The sequence below is a fragment of the Salminus brasiliensis genome, chromosome 23 (genome assembly GCF_030463535.1).
Source record: "Salminus brasiliensis chromosome 23, fSalBra1.hap2, whole genome shotgun sequence".
NCBI lineage: Eukaryota > Metazoa > Chordata > Actinopteri > Characiformes > Bryconidae > Salminus > Salminus brasiliensis.
The window spans coordinates 30,415,843-30,436,811 of NC_132900.1; the positions used below are offsets into that span (position 1 = coordinate 30,415,843).

A 20,969-nucleotide genomic window follows, 5' to 3' on the forward strand; every position below is an offset into this window, starting at 1 on the left:
ACTAAATGCCATGGATCCCTCACTTCCTCCCTCCCTCCCTCCCTCCCTCATACCAGTCTGATATATCTCTATGAAGTGAACCAGTTAAAGGGTTAAACCCAGTTAAAGGGTTAAACCCAGTTAAAGGGTAATAATTCAGCTCAAAGCCACGCTGCTGTTTTAAAGGGACACACCAGCCAGACTAGGAGAACCCTCTTCTGAAGACATATCTAGGCCTGACAAAAAAAACAGTGAGCTCAAGAACAGGGGTTTGATTCAGTATAGCGTGATATATCACGATACTGTAAGCAAGACGATATATTGCCAAGCACAACACTGCCCTCTAGTGGCCGATATTTAAACACAACACTAAATGAACCACTGTCTGCCACCAATCTTTACATATAAATGATTCATTAATAATCAATCGATCAGTACTGCAGAGCATAATATCACAATACTTCAATATATCGATACTTTCTTACACCTCTAATTTCAACCAATTACAGTTTTTTAAGTCTTTTAATGATGTAGGAAAGAAATAGAAATAGAAACTGTCGTCTTTGGACTTTTGTTGCTTGAAAAAGCAAACACACCTTCATGGAAGCTGAAAATGGCGTAATTCTGAGCTCTGGCTTCCTAATTCCGAAGCCAGGTGAACGTAGCTCTAATCCGCCAGTTTGGCCATTTTAGGCTTGTAGCAAACATCCACCCTTTTCCTCATCCGCTTCTTCTTAGTCAGAGTGGAGGTAGATCTGGAGCCCGTGCAGAATCACGGCAGGAATCCCACCCTGGACATGGCGCCAGTCCATCATAGGGTCCCGACCCACACCAGTTTACTCTCGCACTCCCACCTAGGGGGCGAATTTAGCCAAGCCAGTTCATCTACCATGAGGAGAACACGTCATAGACCTACAGTCCCTAACCGAGGCAGGCCTAGATGGGTCTTGAGGGGGGTTGGTTGGTGGGGGGAGGGAACCTTTATTAGTTAATATCTTCAGCAAATTTCCTTCTGGCTTCCTTCAGCATACACCAGCTAGCTGCCGATCTTCAAAGCTCAAAGCTCCTCCCACTTTCAAGACGCAGCATCAGGGGGTGGTTCTCCTAGTCTGACCTTGGCATCCCTTTAGACTGATACACTGGAATCCCAAGTGAGACGCCAAAGTGTTGCTTGATATTTCTTCTGAAATGAAAAAAATATTTGTACAATTTTCCGATATTCCTCCAGTTTTCCTGGATTTATCTGCGGAGTCATCCAGCGTTTGGTGCTTTGGCTGTTTTACCTTGAGGTTACCCTTACAGACGACGTGAAGGTTACTGATACATCAGACGGGACTCAGTGCCTGCCAGTCCACTGCCTCCCCTATTAGAGAGTGTGTGTGTTTGTGAGAGTGTGTGTGTGTTGGGATGTGTGTGTGCATTTGATCCCCCTTCCGATTCTTGCGTGGGATTGGTTGTACATACTTGCGCACACGAGTGCACAACTGCCACCCTTCCTCTATCCTCATAAGCTGAGTTATCAATCATTATCGTTACTAGGCTTCTAATGAAGTAGCGGATTTTATCCTTTAATTTTGTATTTTATTGATCTTTATTCTAAAACTTTTAGGTTCCTTTTAATTGCCATATCCTAAAGCATCATAGAGTTACAGTTTTATTCGGCTTATTTATAGGTGCTGTTTTTTTTATATATATTATTATTTTGAATTCTGTTTGAATCTTCGTTTGTTTTATTATGTATTGGATTATAAGAGGGCAAGTTACGTTTGTTTGTTTTTTAAAAAGAATAATTTTAGACTGATAGACTGCCGGCAGTATTGGGTTAATATTTACAAGATGTAGTTCTCATACGTTGTATATTAATGAATTCTACAGATTATTTGAACTCGTTTATATTTACGTTTGAATTATTATGATGTCACTTAAATGATCACAATGGCATTTCTGGCGACGTTGAAGCTGTTCACGTTTTTTGTTTTTTTTTTCGCGCGACCTCTCTTTCTCGTTTTCTCACTCTCGCGCGACCTCTTTCTCGAACGTAGTACGAAACATCTTGTCTGTTTTTATTATTCTCCGATACGTTGATCTCATTGGACACAGGATCTCTCTCCTTCTCTGATGCTGCCATTTATCCTTTGTTGTTGTTGACGTAGTCGTTATTTTTTCTTTCTCTCGTCGTTTGTTAACTATATATTTTATTTTTTTCGGAGCATGTTTCGTACCTCTCAGGCCCTGAGTACACTGGTGTTGTATCTGTGCTCTTCAGAGATGGAAGCCCCCCACCCCCTTCTCTCCTCCCTTCAGAAGTTGTGGTCGACTGGGCCGCTCCAGATTGGCATGGTGGTGAAGTCACACCTGTCTGAGCGGCTTCGGCGTCCCGCGGTCAGATCTCCTTTTTGCTGACCAAAGTCCACCAAAGTGGTGGAGGTTGCTTTTTGATTTTTTTGGTTTGATGTGCTTGTTGATGATGTGCCATTTTTCAAATATATATATTTCAGTTTCGGAAAAGTCCCAGCGGACACTGCAGGGGAACGCAAGGAGGTCTTGGTGTGGGTGCATTGTGGCGCAGGGGTGTAGTGGAGTACTGAGCGCTGAAGCAGAGTGAGGTTTCTATTGACCTTTTGCACTTATTCGTCATATATCATCATTCGTCATATTTTACGAGGCGTGAACCAGGCCTTGAAGACTTCGAAGCACAACGACAAGAGAATCAAAGCAAATCTTCAGAACTTAGACTAAGTTCCAGATAGTCCCTGTGGACGAAGGAACCTAGGAACGCCAGGCCTTCAGCTCTTACTGCCGTTGAGATTACGCCTGTGAGGCATTTTTTGCAGGTTGAATTGAGCCCCTTTTCCAAGCACTTAAAGAAGAAGACGACGCACACTGAGATTTCTAAAGCCTCTTTTTAATATCCCTGAAAATATGGAGCCAAAGGCTCCAGGTTCACATGAACATTGAGAACACCGACCCTCCCACACTGCACTGAGTGCTTTGTCCGAATGGAGTTTCATTCATACCATGACGGGTGATCCAATTACCGTGAGTCATGGGGACGATTTTGTGAGAACGTCCGCCGCCCATACTTCCAATATCAAGGCATTTCCAGCATCCACACCCATTTCCAGCGACCACACTAATTCTCTGCCTAAAGCTGATGCACAGAAAGCATCTCCTCAGATCACCTTTAAGCTGATTGCTGAAAAAGCACAAAAATCTTACAAGGGTCCGGGACGAGTCTTGGAGATCTTCGAGCTCTTTGAGATCTCTGAGATCTCTGAAACACGGCTGCCGTCTTCTAAAAGTAGTCAGGCGTGGTGTTTTTTTTTAAATGGTCCCTCTGGAGAGCAGACATTAATCAAAGCACTTAAAGTCTCCTGGAATCTGACCGATGAGATCAGTGTGAAGAGTGCCTTGCCTCGAAGTGTTTCACCTTTAATTAACACGCAGTTCTTTCACTGGTGCAGTAAATCAGCTGGAATTAATATAAATATCAGAGAGATTCCGGTGTTATTCAAATACAATAATGCCTTAAATGCAACTGTCTTTACTGAGAAGCGTGAAATCTTGGCCCTGCTAAACAGCTCCGTTTTTGCTAAATCCTGAATTCGCGCTAGAATCAGAGCTTCCAGCTGTGGTTTGTGCGAGTGGATTGTAGTCCAGTGGCGTCACGGCCAACCGTCACTGGGAGTTTGAGACTGAACGTGACTCTAGAAGGGTTTTTATTGAAGGTCAGTGTTCATAAGGATGCACAGCACCTTAGCATCATAGGTCATTAATAACAACTGACATAAGCATGCATATAGGCTTATCAGGGTCGGAAGCTTGTTGGAAAGTCTTTTTAACTGCGTATGTAGTCTTATGGCAGTTGTCGTAACGTTTTCTGGGGTAAATTGACCTTAAACAAACTTTATAAGAACTAATGCCTGTTGTAATAAACTTTTAGAACTGTTTAGGTCGTCTTATGTCAGTTGTTATAACATCTTCTGCGGTGAAAGGAGGTCAGAAATGAACTTTTATGATATTTGATGCTCAGTGGAAAAAGCCTTTATAAATGCTTATGTAGGCGGATTTTGGTTGTAACACTTTCTGCAGTGAAACCACAGGCTTAATGACAACTAATGCTTGCTTGACTAAGCCTTTAAGTAGGCTTATGTCAGTTTATTACCAACACTATCTGTGGTAAAACAATCAAAAATGAACTGTATGTGGTTAATGCTAATTGGAATGACTCTTTATAAATGCTTATGTAGGCTTAAGTGAACTGAAAATGCAGCCTTTTTGACATCGGATTGATGGAATAAGCCTTTATAAATGCTTTGCCTATCAGCTGTAGTAACACTTGATCAAAAAGGAACATTGTGACCATTGATGCTAATTTGAATAAGCCATATAACTACTTATTTTACCAAAACGGCATCAAAAATGAACTATGACAACTGATGCTTATTGGAATAAGCCTTAAGTGTTTATGTAGGCTTATGTCAGTTCTCGTTACTCTTTCAGAGGTGAAATGACATTAGTAATGAACGCTGACAACTGATGCTTATTGGTTATATAAATGTTTTGTAGGCTTATGTCGGTTTTAAAAGTTTCAGGAGGGAAAAAACATCAAATTTATGTCAGTTGTCGAGGTAAAATGACATTAGTAATGAACATTATGACAGCCAGTGCTGTGCTGATTATACTTTCTGGAGTGGAATGACATTGTAATTGAAAATGCAGCCATATTGGCAACTGATGCTTGTTAAAATAAACATTTCAAAGTGTTTATGTAGGCTTATGTCAGTTGTCGTAACTCTTTCCAGGGGTTAAATGACCTCGAAAAGGCAGGCTTGATGACAATTGGTCCATTATGGTATGAGCCTTAGGTAGGCTTATGTCTAGTGTTATGTCACCCTTATGAACACTGATTTTTTTTATTCTACTACATCTAATTATTATTTCTTGTTGTCACAAACATAGAAAACACTAAACTTTTGATACTATAAACAAAATATTACCTGAACTTTGCAAAAATGATGCAAACAGTAGCCAGTGGCCAAGCTGTTGGCTATGTCATGTCTTATTGACGTCATATCAGACAGTATGTGGAACTGGTTCTTCATGCCCGGCCCCTACAGCATTAAGGCCTGGTTATGAATTGGTCATTTTCTTTGGGGATGCTCAGTACTCAGCTCTGCGCTACTTTCTCATTTCCCACCCAGGTGCACGCCCACCAAGACCTCTTTGTGTTCGAACCCAGTTCATCATCATTGGTTCCTCATATCTTTACTCAGGGCTGTAGAGGTTCTCGAAGCCCTGTGCAGCATCAGCCATGACGGGTTGTCGTACGTGGCCATTTTGCCCTGAGATTAGAACCCTTGTCTTTTTTTAAGGGTTTTTCTTACATGTTTGGTTCCTTCATCGAACAGGTTGGCCTGCAGATAGCGAGGTTCTTCCGTTTGACTGCGTTGTGTGGCTTCATGGAGCTCGAGGCTGAATTTTCTCACTGTTTGACATCTGTTTGGTTTATTGCTGTCGCATTTGATACTGACTGGTCAGTGGAAGTTTTCTTTTTGAATTTGTGTTTATAAGAAGTTATTCATACACTGATGAAAACACTGAGTTTTGCGGATGACTTGAATGGACCCTTTTGAAGTTGTTTCTTTGACTGTCCTGCTTTTGTTTCTTGTTTTTTTTTTTTTGTTTTATTGGCTTCAGTAGTGCTTCTGTTCCATGGTTCGACGAAGAATTCAGACCCATGATTTGTCTGCTGTTTTCCCATTTCAGAAAGAAATAAGAGAGAATCCTTTACAAGATAAAAAATGCGATAAAAGAAACCAAATACTGAACTAAAACGGGTTATTGTGTGCATGTGAGCGCATCTATCAGGTCAACAGAGATTTTTTTTTATTATTTTTTTTTCTTTCTCTCCAGGTTTCATTTTTGAGTCTTTTCCTCACCTTTCACTCACCCCCGCCCCTCTCTCTGGTACGGATTTCTTTCGCCCTCGGCTCGAGCTCTGGCAGGGGAAGGAAAAATGGAAAGAAGGGTCAGTTTGTCGGTTCGACTCGTTCCTTTATCGCTTCTCCAAATTGGTGAAAATTGAAACCCTCTTAAAACGCTGAGGCCATGTTACGCCTAACTGCTGTTATCTAGTTCACACAGGCACTGATCCATCTCGAAGCTGTAGAGAAGGTACACCCAGTTCTTAAACTGGAAGGGAAATCAGGCGTTTCCCCATTCGAACCGTGGATCAGTTGCACCGTGTCGAACGGAGTCTCATGTTAGGACCTAGTTGCTTTTCTCATTTTCCTTGGACACAAACGCTCAAGCGGCGAAGAACGGAGCTTTCTGGAGGCTTTCGCTTCTCGTAGGAGGAGGTTTTTAGCCTAGCAGGCGATAAGTTAGCGCAGTCATGTGACAAAATTAACCAATCACGTGAGCCCACACATGGCCCCAAGAGCAGAAAGCTTCCACACGTGCAGCAGCACCGCATCAGTCTTGAAGCAAATCCCAGGCCGACGATTTCAGGAGGACCAGGGATCGGTGCTCTGGATCAGTCCCGGGCTCCACAACGCCCTGAGCAGTGGTTCCCAAACCCTGGTTCTGGAGGACACCTTTGCCTAGCACATTTGAGTGTTTATTAGCACTAGCAAGGCCCCCGACACTTAACACGTCTCCTCCAAATCAAGGAAAGCCAGCTACCGCCACCATCTCTTTGTAAAATGCTGAAAGCACTGGGTCCTCAGCTCCAGCTAACACACACCTGTGCCGGCCAACGTTGCTTAAGAGTGATGAGGAGGGGCGAGAGCGCCATCTACCCATCTGGAGAGAACACGGCCAGTTGTGCTCTCTAGGACTCTGGCAGCTGATGGCAAACAGATAGCACCACTACCTACCAGTGAGCCACCACACCATGTGGGAGACTGGGGTTCGATTCCCAGTCTGGGTGACTGTGGGTGCTGCGCTACACCAATAAGAGTCCTTGGGCAAGACTCCTAACACTGCACTGGCCCAAATCTGTAATACAAGTAACCTTGTAAGTTGCTCTGGATAAGAGCGTCAGCTAAATGCTATAAATGTGTAAACACTTCTGAGTGTTTACTCTGCTCCCAACCCTTAATCCAGCCAATCAGCGAATTTCAAAGCCCACCCTGAGCTGAAGGTCATGTGTTGGAGCAGGAAACTACTGAAATGTTCTCCAGGTCATCCAGGACCAGGGTTGGAAACCATCGGCGGCTTTGTGTAGGGCTTTAATTTCACAGCGTCTTTTGGTTTTTAAGGCATTTCAAGGCTTTCCCATCACGCGTCTCAGCGATGCCTTTCATTTCGGACGAGCTCGGTTTTTGTTTTTTGGTTGTTTTTGTTGTAAAAGAGCAGTTTGCGAATTCAGGAATCTGCCATTCATATTTTTCTATGAGGTAAATCAGATATTCTATACTCCATCCTTCAAAAAGTTGTACAGATTTTAAGCGAGACGTATACAATAGTGTGACGAGCTGTTCTTTGTTGTTAGTGATTCATGTATTTTGTTTGTTGTTTGTTTGTTGAGAACCTAATTTGTTAGCGGTGGAAGTGCGGAGGACAACACTGGTCTCCTTATCAGGACAAAACAAACCTCAGACGTTTTTCTTTGGGTTCTTGAGATTTTCGTTTTTCTTCAGTAGTCGTTGAACTTTAATATGTAGTGGATTCTTCAGAGAATACATTTAAAATCACTGGTATGCACGCGAATCTCTCACACACCGAGCTATGTAGCTGGTCAGGCTGTATCTTTATGGACTGTTCCTTTTAGATTTTTCGACTTTTATTATGGTCTCATCCATTTTCATCGACTTTTCTCGTCGAGCGTTTTCATGTGTTGCGTTCTCGCCGGCGGTGTAGAAGCGGTTTGCTCACACTGTCTCTGAAGAATAAGCTGTAGGACTTGATTTCACTAGCGTGTTGTTTTTATCCGATGTCGTGAACAGGCCACATGCAAGGCCTGGAGGTTCGGCTGTTACGGCTCGTCCACTCTCCCTTTACTCTTGAGTCAGGTGTGACGACAAAGTGGCCGAGCAGTTCCGTGAACTGTTCACTTTTAACAACCAGCGATTTTTTATTTATTTTAATTTTGAATTTTTTACGAAATCCAGCACGGCGTTCAGTTGGGATTGGAATACCTCTGGCCAGGCAACTGTTTGATTTGCGTGTTCTGGGCATCATCTGCCCATATCATTAACCCATATCTGAACAATGCAGTTTTTGGCTAGAAAAGTACATTCAGCTTCATAGCAAGTGTGGAATCACCGAAAAAAGCCTCACCCTGCGTGCACAGCGCTGGCGGTAGAATCGCATAGCATCACTTGGGCAGCTTTCGATTGGCAGATAGTGGCCAAGTTCAGTTGGATGCACGGGTCATGCAAAATCCATCATTTTTCTACTCCAAGCGAACCAACGGTTAATATTGGATCATGACTGACCTACATCTGTCTCAGGAAAGCATATATTCCACCTGTCATTATCTATGCATCGGACAAAACCAGTTAGCCTGCAGCTTAGGTCGTGATGAGGCTATGCTCAACTAGCACAAGGCCATGGTCAGTGTTTTTTGTTTTGTTTTTTGTTTTTTCCAATAAAATAAAGACTCAAAGGCTCGATTAACTCGAGACATTGTGACGACCGTCCTTCCGTTTTTACATGAACCGAGGCCGGCAGTACACGGACTCCGGTCCTGGACTCTAACCTTCTTCATTAGGCTGCGTGTAGATGTCCTGTGGGCGTTCCCTGCAAAATTAGGCTGAAGCTTATTCTAGCTGAACCAATTTTAACGTAATTAATGCTTCATTTTTTGGGGAGTAATTAGAACATTAACATAGTTCACATCAATTAACTATTGTTTTACAAAACATCAATAATTTAATCATTATTATATTGGGTTTGGGGGTCAGAGCTTGTTGGTCACCTACATTCAGATTCCGGTTTTCCAGTAAACTGGTGTCCAACTAATCGTCTTCCTGCTTGAGTTTGGAATGTTGAGGGAAAGTTCTAGAAATCGTAAAAAAAAATATTAATAATTTGGGGGTGTTCATTTGCATAACGTTCGACTCCATCCTACTTTTTTTCGCACCACATCCTTCAAATCCAGTGCGCTCAGCCCATTGAGGCACTAACCAACGTAAATGCATCGTAAGACATTACATTTAATAGGACACGAGAAAGCTGTTTTCTGATTGGTCGTCACCGCCCCATGTCATTCCTACTTGCAGCATAAACAGCCGCTAAGCGCTGCAGACTCTCAATATTAACGCCCGTCATCCAGGTGCCTCCCTGGCGTTGTGCACGCAGAATCAAAGTAAAGCAGCGTCACTGCTAGATCACTGGGGTTGATGGGAAGTGTAGTCTGAAAGGCCTTGCTGCTAAATGGATCCTGCTAGAGCTTGTTTTTTTCTTGTTCGGTTGGTTGTTTTGGTTCTTACTCTGCTGATAAACACCCACGTCTCACAGCGATACCCGTTTAGCCGTCCCGTCCCGTGTTGGCAGGTCCTTATCTCCTCTTGCATGGGTTCCATTTGAACTTCGCTCGCTGTCTTGTAACCTCTGGACCTGGCGGCCCGAGGTCAGATGTTCGTTAACTTATTTGGTCCTTTGGTAAATATCATTAAGCGTTGTGGTTCTGTTTGGTCATATCCTTTTTAACTGGGGTCAGAAGCGATTTGTTCATTTCTTTGGTTTGTTTTGTAAGACGTCGTTTCAGAGATTAACGTTGATCATTTGTATTTACAAAAAGTAAAGTAAAAAAAAAGCTAAAAAAAAAATCTGTTCAATAGAACTCTACTTAATGCCAGTTTTGTGGCTCGAGTTTAAACACTTTACTACTTAAGCCACCCTGCCAGATTTCTAGCCGTCTTTTTTCTAAAGGAGGATTTTTTCAGCTGACGCTTTGGAAAGCTGGGACACTACTTTATAATCGGGGTGGGTGGGACAAAAAAAAAAAAAAAAAAAAAAGGAAGGAAAAAAAAAAGAAGAAAACGGGTGGGGCGGGGGGAGGCGGGGATTTTTTGGGCCACACCCACACACAGCCTTAAAGTGCCAGAGGCCTCAAACCCTCGCGTTCTTATTCACGGGAAAATGTCTTTATTTTGTCCACTGGTTTGATAGCACTCATTACGAACGGGTCAAAAGAACATGCACACAGTCCAAAAACGGAAAACATAAAAAAAGACATGCTTACTTTCTATGATGTGTAAAATAGCTGTAATTAGATGTACAAACTTTATCAGATCATGACGTCGAGAAGACCCTGCAGAGGTTGGACGATTTGTGATGGACTGATACGGATTGAGCGTCAATGCCAAATACTACGATTATTTCCGACGTACCCTGAGACTCCGCAAATGTTGAGATCTGTCTCTTGACATGGTTTTGTATGGTCGGCTGTGTAAATACTGTCCACCTTCTTACGTTTTTCTTCGTTCCCTCCCTCACTCACTCCCTCCCTCTCTCGCAGCTCTGCTCTTTGTAGTGAGGCCCTTTTGTTACCAAAATTGGAACTTCACATTGAAGTTTTCTTAAGCCCAAGGTTACTGAGTCAAGAGACAGGGTCAGGAGTTTGTGTCTCTGTGTTGTGTAGTCATTTTCCGTCTCTCCGTTCTCACCTTCTCGACTGTTCAACCAATGGAAAGCCTCCAAGGCCGATAATCTCACTACACGCCCGCCGAGTTCTCACAGGGCTGCACGATACGTAGAGAAAGGGCAGTATCGCGGTTATATTGCCATGAGCGTTTGGCTTTGGACTCATCAAACCTGCGTTAATCGAGACCATCCTTCGTTTATTTCAGTTCCAGTCACAGACGACGTTGCTTATGAGTCCGAGTCAGAGTCCTCCTTTATCACAGCTTCCATCCTTTTCATCCTTTCCACGGTAATCTGCAAAGAGACGCCTAAATAGTCTCAAACACATTCAATGATGTTGAGGTCTGGACTCCTGGGTGGACGGTCTCCGTTAGATCTTCTTGATCTGCTCTGCCTCCTTTCAGACCCACGGCATCGAGCTGTCTTCTCGCACTGGAAGGATGAACAGAACGCCTGTGGATGTTTTCCGATCTGAAGCGAGAGTGGAGCTCGGACAGCTGTGGTGGTCTACCAGGCTCTTAGGGTCCCGCCGTCTCTGTATCTTTGAATCTCGAAGTCTAGTTTGTTTGAAGTTCTACTTCTGTTTCAGAACATCTGCTGAGAAATGGAAAAAAGTGCTGGAGGTTAAATAAACAAAGCGTGGTCTCCAAGAAGTGATCTGCCAATGCGTTTATCTGCATCTGTGATTGGTCAGGATGCTCGTAGCACACGGTACGCTGCACCGATTGGTGGAGAGTTTCTGCGATATCTGTCTCTTGATTAATATCGCAAAGATTGATATTGCGATACATATCGTGCAGCCCTATCCTACCGAGGTTTCTCACGTCCATGGGAGAGGAGTCTGGCGACGGGCTATGCAACACTGAGACGTGTTAGCCACAGACACACCAGCCGCAAGCTGAAGAAGCGATACTGTACTAAGCTTTAGCTGACTATTACTTTTTTCTTTTCTTTTCTTTTTTTTTTTGTCGTCCGATCATGTCTGTGTGAGTGTTTTCATATACGAGTGTGTGTTTGGCCTGCCTATTGGCTCTCAGTCGTGTTCACTCCCCTTGTGAGAGTCCGTTTCAGATGCTTGTCTCTAGTTTGGTAACGTTCAAATAGAACGATCGGAAAACGGAAACTCGTAAAAAATAAAACCTGGTCCTTACCAGCCGTCGAGTCACGTACTCCCTTTATCCCCTCAGATCCACCAGTGTGTGTATGAGTGTGTATGAGAGTGTGTGCGCGCGTGTGCCTCGGTATGACCTAGTCACTTAAGGCTGCATGATCGTTTTTAAGTACGGAAGGCATCTGTAGGCCTTCCTCACCTCAGTTCCCGCAGAACTGTTCCGAGGCCCTCTCGTGTTGGGTTTGGGGTTTTGTTCCATGTCATCTTTTTAATCTTTTCATTTTTGTTTGTTTTTATTTTGGTTTTTATTTAGTGTGTCATGTAGTCTGTTCTCAGCACTGTAAGACAGTCCCTTATACAATATGGAGAAGCAATATCACTGTAAGAAATCTTCACAATGTATTATTATTGTTATTATGATTATTATTCACTAGCACCCTAGGTGTGATAATTGAAGTAAATATCTTTTATACAAACACAAAAACAACGTGCTGTGGTCTGTTCCTTTCCTCCTTCTTCTTCGTCTTCTTCTATCTGACCACTTTCTGAATTTTCCTGATCGTATCGGTCACTGGCGGTCAGGCTGGCGCGAAAGTCAATATATGCAAAATTCTTTTTCAAGCCACTTCATCATTCAGTCAGCGAGGCTTAAAGCGACAGTTCGGTTAAAAAAAATCTCATTTACGTGTCAATCCAACACCCCCCAACTCCCCCAACCCCAGCCTAAATGCGGTCGGTCGGCTGTCGGGTCATGCTTAGTTTCTTCTTGGTAGTTTTTTTTTGCACTGGAGCTACAGCAGGTTGGGCACCACTGGTCCAGATGTCTGATAGTGTAAATAGCTAAATGAGTAGAAAATTAACTGATCTTGAAGAAGAAATAAAGTTAAACCCTGTGCGTAGGTCCACACGTCAGTACTATTCTAATTTACATCACTTTCAGAAGCCCTAAAATAGAACCCTGTGGCACGCCACAAAATCTATACACTTATATAACAGCAATAAAACTTCTTGGCTTATAACTGAATCATTCACTTAAGGGTTTTAAGATTCTTTGAACATTTTAAGCAAGATTAAATTATTGTTTTGTACCTGAAAAGATTTTGAGATAGCTTTCAGATACATTTTGACCAAACTAAAGTCTGAGACCTTAGTTTGCTTAGTAGGTTTACGGATTGTTCACGGTCAGGGATGGGGATTAGGGAAGGCCAGATGATGCACATTTCAATTTCCAAGCTTTATAAAAAACTCAGACTCTGCAAACCTCGTCCCAACAATCAGCAGCCATGGGCTCCTATGAGCAGCTGCCGAGTACTCTGAACATTTAAAATAACTGAGGCCCACAAAGTCGGAGATGGTTTGCAAATAAGAAGTGTTTTCAGGTTGGTGTTTCCCCAACATTTGGGATGTCATTAGGAAATTGCAGTTACCAGGAACGGTAAAGGTCAAGCCGAGGTCTGGATGACCAAGAAAACCTTCGAGAGAGCTGTTTGTTGCTAACTCTTTGACCGCAATGAAGTAAAAAATTAATAAATAAATTAAAAGAAATAAAAAAACAGGTGCAGAATTTCATGAAAAGAACACCTTTCCAACTGTTAAGCACAAGGATGGACTGATCATGAGCCGGGTTTGTGTTGCAGCCGGTGGCACAGTGAACTTTTCACTAGTGAAGGGGGGAAATGGCTCCAGTTAAATACCAGCCAATTCTGGAAGCAAACATCTGAAATCTCACCTTCTGTACAAAGGCTGAAGATAAAAAGAGGATGAGTTCAGGATAATGATCCTAAACACCTCTGTCCGACAGGCCAGAGAAGTATTGGTCAGCCTGTACAGCTCAATAATTAGCCACTCTAGCCTCAAACTCTCAAACTAGGTGAAGGAATCTCAAACAGACTTGCTTATGTACTGATGAAAAGCTGTGTTTGGGAACCAACCTGTAAAATGACCAATCAGCCTTAACATTAGTACCTATCAGTGCCTAATACTAAGTAAGTCCCCTTTGTGCCACCAGAACAGATCTCACCATTTGGGGCATGGACTCCATAAGATCTCTGAAGGTGTCCAGCTGTGGTATCTGGCACCAAGACTAACGTTAGCAGCAGATTATTCAATTAAGTCCTGTAAGTTGTGAGGTGGGACCTCCATGACCCTTAATGGCCCATGACCCGGTCACTGGTTGCCCTTCCTTGGAGCATTTCTTTTTTTGGGTGTAGGTACTGACCACTGCATACTGGACCTGCCTGATGTTTTGGAGATGTTCTGATCCAGTCATTTTGTCAAAGTGTCTCAAATTCTTTTTCTCCTCCTTAAAACACTTCCATCACCTTCAAGAACTGACTGTTTACTTTCTGCCTAATCTGTAGATCGACCCCTCTGACAGTTGTAGCCGCTGTAGATGAAGGTAACCAGTGTTTTTCCACTTCACCTGTCAGTGGTGCTAATGTTGTGGCTGATCAAAATATCAGCGTTCACCCAACATCTTTCAGTGTGAGCTGGGCAGGTGTTTCTTGCTCCTGGGCTCCCCCTACAGTGGGGATGTGTAATTTGCGCTTTGCACCACTTCTATAGCACATGCTTTACATATGCATTTCTGGACAAGCTGAGAGATGCAGAAGCATCACTCAAAGGTAGAGAAGCATGTGGACTGAGGCGGCAGAGTAATACTACAGGACTTACTACACTAATATGACTTACGCAAATCTCAATAACGCAGCCTTGCCCCCTTCGCCAGAGTTACAGTTAGCAGTTAGCAGCATTCTGAGCCCTGCAGCTACACTACATCTGCAAATGTTTGTGGACACTCCTCTTAATGAATGCATTCAGCTACTTTACCTTGCACACATTGCTTAATGACACAGATGTGCAAATGCACACCTACAGCTTGTCTAGTCCCTGTAGAGAAGAAGTACTGCCAATAGAATAGGACTCTTTGGAGCAGATAAATAAACATCATGACCCTATCGGCACCATGCTGCCTAATGCCAGGTGTGGGCTAGTAGAGGGGTGTAAAGCCCCCCAGCATTGAGGAGCTGTGGAGCAGTGGGAGAACTGTGTTCTCTGGAATGATGGATGGTGATGGAGCTCCATCCAGTACTTTTGGATGAGAGAAGTTGGGGATGATGAGGTGGGGTGGTGATCAGCCAACATCATCCTGACCTCACTAACTCTAGCTCTTGTCGCTGAATGCAATCAAATCCTTACAGCAATGCTCCTACTCCAGAATCTAGTAGAAAGTCTTCTTCTCTGGACAGTATACAGTTACTCCAACAAAAGCAGGAGAGACTCTTGATTTCAGAAGAAGCGAGGAATGAGCAAGTGTCCTAATACTTCTGTCCATATAGTGTAGATGTGCCAAAAGTTGCAGCTAAAACACTGCTAGTTAACTTCTGAGAATCATTCTATGAAATGGGTGCCATGGTTGTGCATACTAAAGTGTGTGTGTGTGTGTGTGTGTGTGTGTCAGGGCGCTACACAACACTCCAGGTGGAGTTTTCGGCTGCGGTAAGGACCAGCGCTGAGCAGAAGGAGCTCATTCTCAAACTGGAGCATGACCTGAGCACCATCCAGACCATGTCCTCCCTGTCCCGCCCTGATGCTGAGGTACACACCTACCACTCATCCTTAATATTTAAGTCACTGTAGGGCTATTCTACACTGGTGCATGGTGATGTCATCAATAATCAGAAGATCGGGAGCAGCAATATTAAAAAGCACTGTTTTCAGGTCTACTCTAAGGCCAAAGGCTACACTGAGACACACCTGCTAAGCATGTTTACATTTACAAAATGAGGGCTCAGGCGGCAATGTCTTTTTCCTCCACTAGGGGGCAGATCTGAGTGGCATGGACAAAATCCCGGAGCCTATTAAGGAGGCCACAGCCTTGTTCACAGGTAACCTGAGCACACAGTGCTCTAAGACTTCAGTGGTGACGAACACAAATCTGGAGAAAAATACGATTCTCCTCCTTCCATCAATAAATACTGTGTGTGTGTGTGTGTGTGTGTGTGTGTGTGTGTTTTCAGGTGTGGGTGGTTCCCCTCAGGCTGAACTTCCTCAGGGTCAGATGGACTCTCTGCTGTCCATCATCTCCAGTCAGAGGGAGAGATTTCGATCTCGTAATCAGGAGCTGGAAGCTGTGAGTACCTTCAGAATCCACACCAACGACCAAGCGGAGGGGGTTTGATAGTGGTGGGTGGGGTTTGGTAGGGGGTGTCTTGGGAAGCGGTGGGATTTGATTGGGGAGGATGGGGTAGTGGTGGGGTTTGATAGGGGTGTGTGGGGAAGCGGTGGGGTTTGATAGGGAGTGTGTGGGGTTTGATAGGGGAGGGTGGGGAAGCGGTGGGGTTTGATAGGGGTGTGTGGGGAAGCGGTGGGGTTTGATAGGGAGTGTGTGGGGTTTGATAGGGGAGGGTGGGGAAGCGGTGGGGTTTGATAGGGAGTGTGTGGGGTTTGATAGGGGGGTGGGGAAGCGGTGGAGGTTGATAGGGGGGGTGTGGGAAAGCGGTGGGGTTTGATAGGGAGTGTGTGGGGTTTGATAGGGGAGGGTGGGGAAGCGTTGGGGGTTGATAGGAGGGGTGTAGGAAAGCGGTGGGGTTTGATAGGGGAGGGTGGGGAAGCGGTGGGGTTTGATAGGGAGTGTGTGGGGAAGCGGTGGGGTTTGATAGGGAAGGGTGGGGTAGTGGTGGTGATTAATAGGGGGTGGGTGGGTGGTTATGACAATGGGGTTGAGTGGGGTAGCGGTAATGTTTGCTCAGGATGGGTGGGGATTGATGGGGGGGTGGATGAGGTACAGGTGTGGAATTTTACTCATCATTTCTTCTCGCTCGCTCGCGTTTTCTCTCTCTCTCTCTCTCTCTCTCTCTCTCTCTCTCTCTCTCTCTCAGGAGAGCCGCTCTATGCAGCAGACAATGCAGGCCCTGCAGAGCGAGCTGGACAGCCTGCGGGCCGACAACATCAAACTGTACGAGAAGATCAAGTTCCTCCAGAGCTACCCGTCCCGAGTGAGTCGAACTGCTCTCACAGATAAACAGAGCGTTAACAACCTAACGAACGTCTACAGCTGAGAAGAGAATGAGCTGACTGTGTGTGTGTGTGTGTGTGTGTGTGTGTGTGTGTGTGTGTGTGTACACAGAGTGGTGGGACTGATGATACAGTGATGCGCTACTCTTCGCAGTATGAGGAGAGGCTGGACCCCTTCGCCTCCTTCAGCAAGAAGGTGAGAACACCCCACATGTCCACACTGTCAGTGTCCTGCTCAGCCCGGCTGTAGCCACTGCAGAGTTCAGCTCACTGCGGTCAGTATGAGATTTCCCGTTACACAATTTGATCTACCATTCGTTCTCAGGAGCGCCAGAGACGATACCTGAGCCTCAGCCCATGGGACAAAGCCACCCTGAGCCTGGTTCGTTTTACACACTAACACACACACACACACACACTCACACACACTTCGCCAGAGTTTAGACTCAATGTTTTCAAGAAAACGATAAAGGTTAGATCTGAAAAGAGCTGTAAGTGATTCTAACTGCGACAACTGTAGAACATCAAGAAGGACATGTGGACCCTGAGTGGCTGGGTAGGGCTGGTCGATATGGTATTAATACTATATCATGATATTTTTCATGCTACACGATATTTATCACGATACACGTGAGACGAAACTCATCAGTAGTGATAGATTCTTATAAACGTAGCATAACTGGCCTTGCTCTCTTTAAATGGGTCGGGATCCATGCTACAATGCTAGCCAATGTGGGCCTCCATTAGTCCAGTGTCCAGTAATGTCGCATTAGCGATGGTTCAGAAAAATGCAGTGCGGCTCCGTACAGCACTGAAGACCCTGAAGCCTACCAGCCTGCTACTCTGATGAATATGAGCTCTGACCTTTGCTTGTGTCCTCCGTTTCAGGGTCGTGTCATCCTGTCCAATAAGATGGCCAGAACCATTGCATTCTTCTACACCCTCTTCCTCCACTGCCTGGTCTTCCTGGTAAACTGCTGCCTGGTTTTACTACACAGTGACTCGTGGAGACTCACCATAGCACAGAATATAAACCAATCAGCCATAACATTAGCACCACCTGCCTCATATTGAGTAGGCCCCCCTTTTCCCCCACACCACAACAGATCTGAGCATTCAAGGCACAGGACCTCTGAAGGTGTCCTGTGGGTATCTGGCCCCAAGTTGTTGGCAGCAGATGCGAAAAAGTCCTGTAAGTTGTGAGGTGGGACCCTCATGAGCATCAGTCAGCCTTAGGCGCCCAAGACCCCAGGTTTACTGGTTCTCTCTGACCCATTTGTACTGCATGTTTCCTCCCGGACTGTTCACCTGCCAACCAATATATCCACCCCTTGACAGTTGTAGCCACTGTAGACGAAGATGGTCAATGTCTCTCACTAATAATGTTATGGCTGATGAGTTTGGAGCTTCTAGGTTTACCCAGGGGTCACCTACCTTGTCCTCGAAGGTGCCGGTGTGGCTCTAAATAAGCAGGAACCACCTAATCTCCTCACCTCATATAACCAATGAGTTGTTTGAGGACCAGCTGATCAAATATGTGGCAAATCAGATGGCCAGGAGGCTTTCATCTACTTGATGGCCCAGTGTGGATAAGATTGATGACCCCTGGTTTAATCCTTGACCAGAAATTTGACCCATGGAGTATAGCTATGTCTACAGTCATGTGAAACACCTGAAAAGATGAGAATGCAAGCAATTACTTGTGTGTGTGTGTGTGTGTGTGTGTGTGTGTGTGTGTTCCCAGGTACTCTATAAAACAGCCTGGAGTGAGAGCATTGGACGGGACTGTTCTGCCTTCTGTGCTAAGAAGTGAGTCTTACTGTGTCCTACAAAACACACACACACACACACACACAGCAGAATACAAGTACACCAACAAGCCAAAACGCCACACGCCACCAAAACAACGTACATCCCAGACCTTGACCTGATGGAGCCAGGTCACAAGATACTCAACCTTATTCCCTGTCATCTGTAAGTGGTCATAATGTTTTGGCTTTACCCTTACTGCTTTATAAGCGTGGGCTTGTGCCCTCTAGTGGACCCAGAGAGCTACACTACTAATATATCTGGTCCTGTTCAGTCTGTCCATTCCACTACTTAAGTTGCACCCATTGCTGACACCGATGTGCAAATGCACACACACAGCTTGTCTAGTCCCTGTAGAGAAATGAGTACTGCCAATAGAATAGGACTCTCTGGAGCAGATAAACATCATGAACCTATTAGCACCAGAATTGGCCCATTGAGCTGTGGAGCAGTGGAAGAGCTGATGGTGCTCCATCCAGTACGTTTGGATGGGATGAGGTGGGATGGTGATCATCATAAATGCAATCAAATCCTCACAGCAATGCTTCTCCAAAATCTAGTAGAAAGTTGGTCGTCTTCTCTGGATGGTAGAGACAGTTACTTCAAGAAAAGCAGGATCAGCTCTCTTTAATGCCCTTGATTTCAGTAGAAAGAGTGAATGAGCAGGTGTCCCAATACTTTTGTCCAAATCATGTAGTTCCCAGTAGGTGGTTCTTCGTGGTGCCAATTCAGGCTATTTACAACTGCCGACGTTGTGAAACTGAACGCTGCTATCTCTCCACCTTGTGTCCTCGTTGCAGGTACTCGGACCACCTGCACCGCTTCCACGAGAACGGGGAAAACGGAGACATGTGGCAGTGACGTCTGACACGGGATGAATGGCGCTCAGCACGAGGGGGTTCTAATCATTTGGCTAATCTTAATGCTGCGTTCAGTCAGAAATTCTGCGTCTCGTTTCCAATCAATCTGAGACGCCCCCTGAGCCACAGCGCTAAGACTAAATCCCGTCCCTCAGCTTCCCCTCAGCTGCAGTGTCTACTCTCTGCCACTAGAGGGCAGATCTGCATTGTGTTAGTGCTTTGTTTTGATTTAGACCAATGAGTTCAGCACAGATTTGATGATGGTTCATAAATCTAATCAATAATTCTGATTTCTATATATTCTTTCATTTCCTTTAAGATGGTGTTGTTGGATCTTTAGAAAGACGGGACCAGATTATTTACCTGCTGGGTTATAATAGTACCAATAGTCCCAGATTTGCTGTTATTGGGGAAGATATGATGGGATTAAGGATTTAATAGTTGAAATTCAGTTTTAATAATCAATACTGTCCATTATTCTTCCCATTTAAATGAGTGTAGGGGTTTTGGGTCATTATTATTTCTGTATCGTTTCTATGCAGTAGCTTATTTAGCTAAGAGCTAATCCACCTATTAGAATAATGATATATTAAACTTAATAAAAGCTTTAAGAGTCCATTAAAAAGACTCGCTGTAGATTAACGAGGCAAGGCGGAGAGTCTCGGATTAACGGGCGCTGACTGCTTATGTCGATGACCAGGAGATAAGAGCCCTGAACAGATTCGTGTGCTTACGTTTTGAAGGCTAGTCTTCTCTGTTCTTAAAAACTGCTCTGCTGATGGCTTTGGTCCGTTGGTCCGCCAGATTCTGGTCTAAGACACGTTCAGTGTGTAGTGTAGGCCTAGCTAGGAAGGCCAGTGTGTGTGAGCTGTGACCACCTGTACCCGGTCTGCCTTGCTTCTCTTTTAGCGCTTTCTCTTAGTAGCCAAATAAAACTGTTGAGCATCCAGTATGTGTGTCGTCACTTACTGTCCACTCGTCCTGTGTTTGACCGAATCCGTGCTCTCCTCAGCCACTGGCCCAACACAAGCCCAAAGCATGACTGAGCCACTGCGGTGCTTAACAGTTGGCAAGGTTCTTTACATGAAATTCTGCACCTTTTTCTTCAATATATTTTCGGTCAATGTAGCCAATAAAGTTCTATTTTAACTAGGACTGTCCTGATAACCACACGATCACTCAGGGCAGAATCACTTAGAGCAGAATCACTTAAAAACGGATCACTCAGAGCAGAATCACTAAGAGCAGAATCACCCAAGAACGAATCACTAAGAGCAGAATCACTCAAGAACGAATCACTAAGAGCAGAATCACTTAAAAACAGATCACTCAGAGCAGAATCACTCAGAGCAGGATCACTCAGAGCAGGATCACTCAGAGCAGAATCACTCAGAGCAGGATCACCCAAGAACGAATCACTAAGAGCAGAATCACTCAAGAACGAATCACTAAGAGCAGAATCACTCAAGAACGAATCACTAAGAGCAGAATCACCCAAGAACGAATCACTAAGAGCAGAATCACCCAAGAACGAATCACTAAGAGCAGAATCACCCAAAAATGAATCACTCAAGAACGAATCACTAAGAGCAGAATCA

The 20,969-nt window shown here is 44.5% G+C and overlaps 1 protein-coding gene across 1 annotated transcript in view; it reads left to right on the forward strand.

The window, feature by feature from the left end:
* The window catches only part of cux1b (cut-like homeobox 1b), a 171,508-nt gene extending 151,187 nt beyond the window's left edge, over nucleotides 1–20,321 (forward strand). The window contains exons 15-23 of the mRNA XM_072668403.1: nucleotides 15,147–15,283; nucleotides 15,507–15,573; nucleotides 15,706–15,818; nucleotides 16,567–16,683; nucleotides 16,815–16,898; nucleotides 17,028–17,084; nucleotides 17,591–17,671; nucleotides 18,447–18,511; nucleotides 19,312–20,321. Of these exons, the coding sequence (XP_072524504.1) occupies nucleotides 15,147–15,283; nucleotides 15,507–15,573; nucleotides 15,706–15,818; nucleotides 16,567–16,683; nucleotides 16,815–16,898; nucleotides 17,028–17,084; nucleotides 17,591–17,671; nucleotides 18,447–18,511; nucleotides 19,312–19,372 (782 nt within the window). The 3' untranslated portion in view covers nucleotides 19,373–20,321. The remainder of the gene's footprint in view (nucleotides 1–15,146; nucleotides 15,284–15,506; nucleotides 15,574–15,705; nucleotides 15,819–16,566; nucleotides 16,684–16,814; nucleotides 16,899–17,027; nucleotides 17,085–17,590; nucleotides 17,672–18,446; nucleotides 18,512–19,311) is intronic.
* The last annotated feature ends 648 nt before the right edge of the window (nucleotides 20,322–20,969 follow it).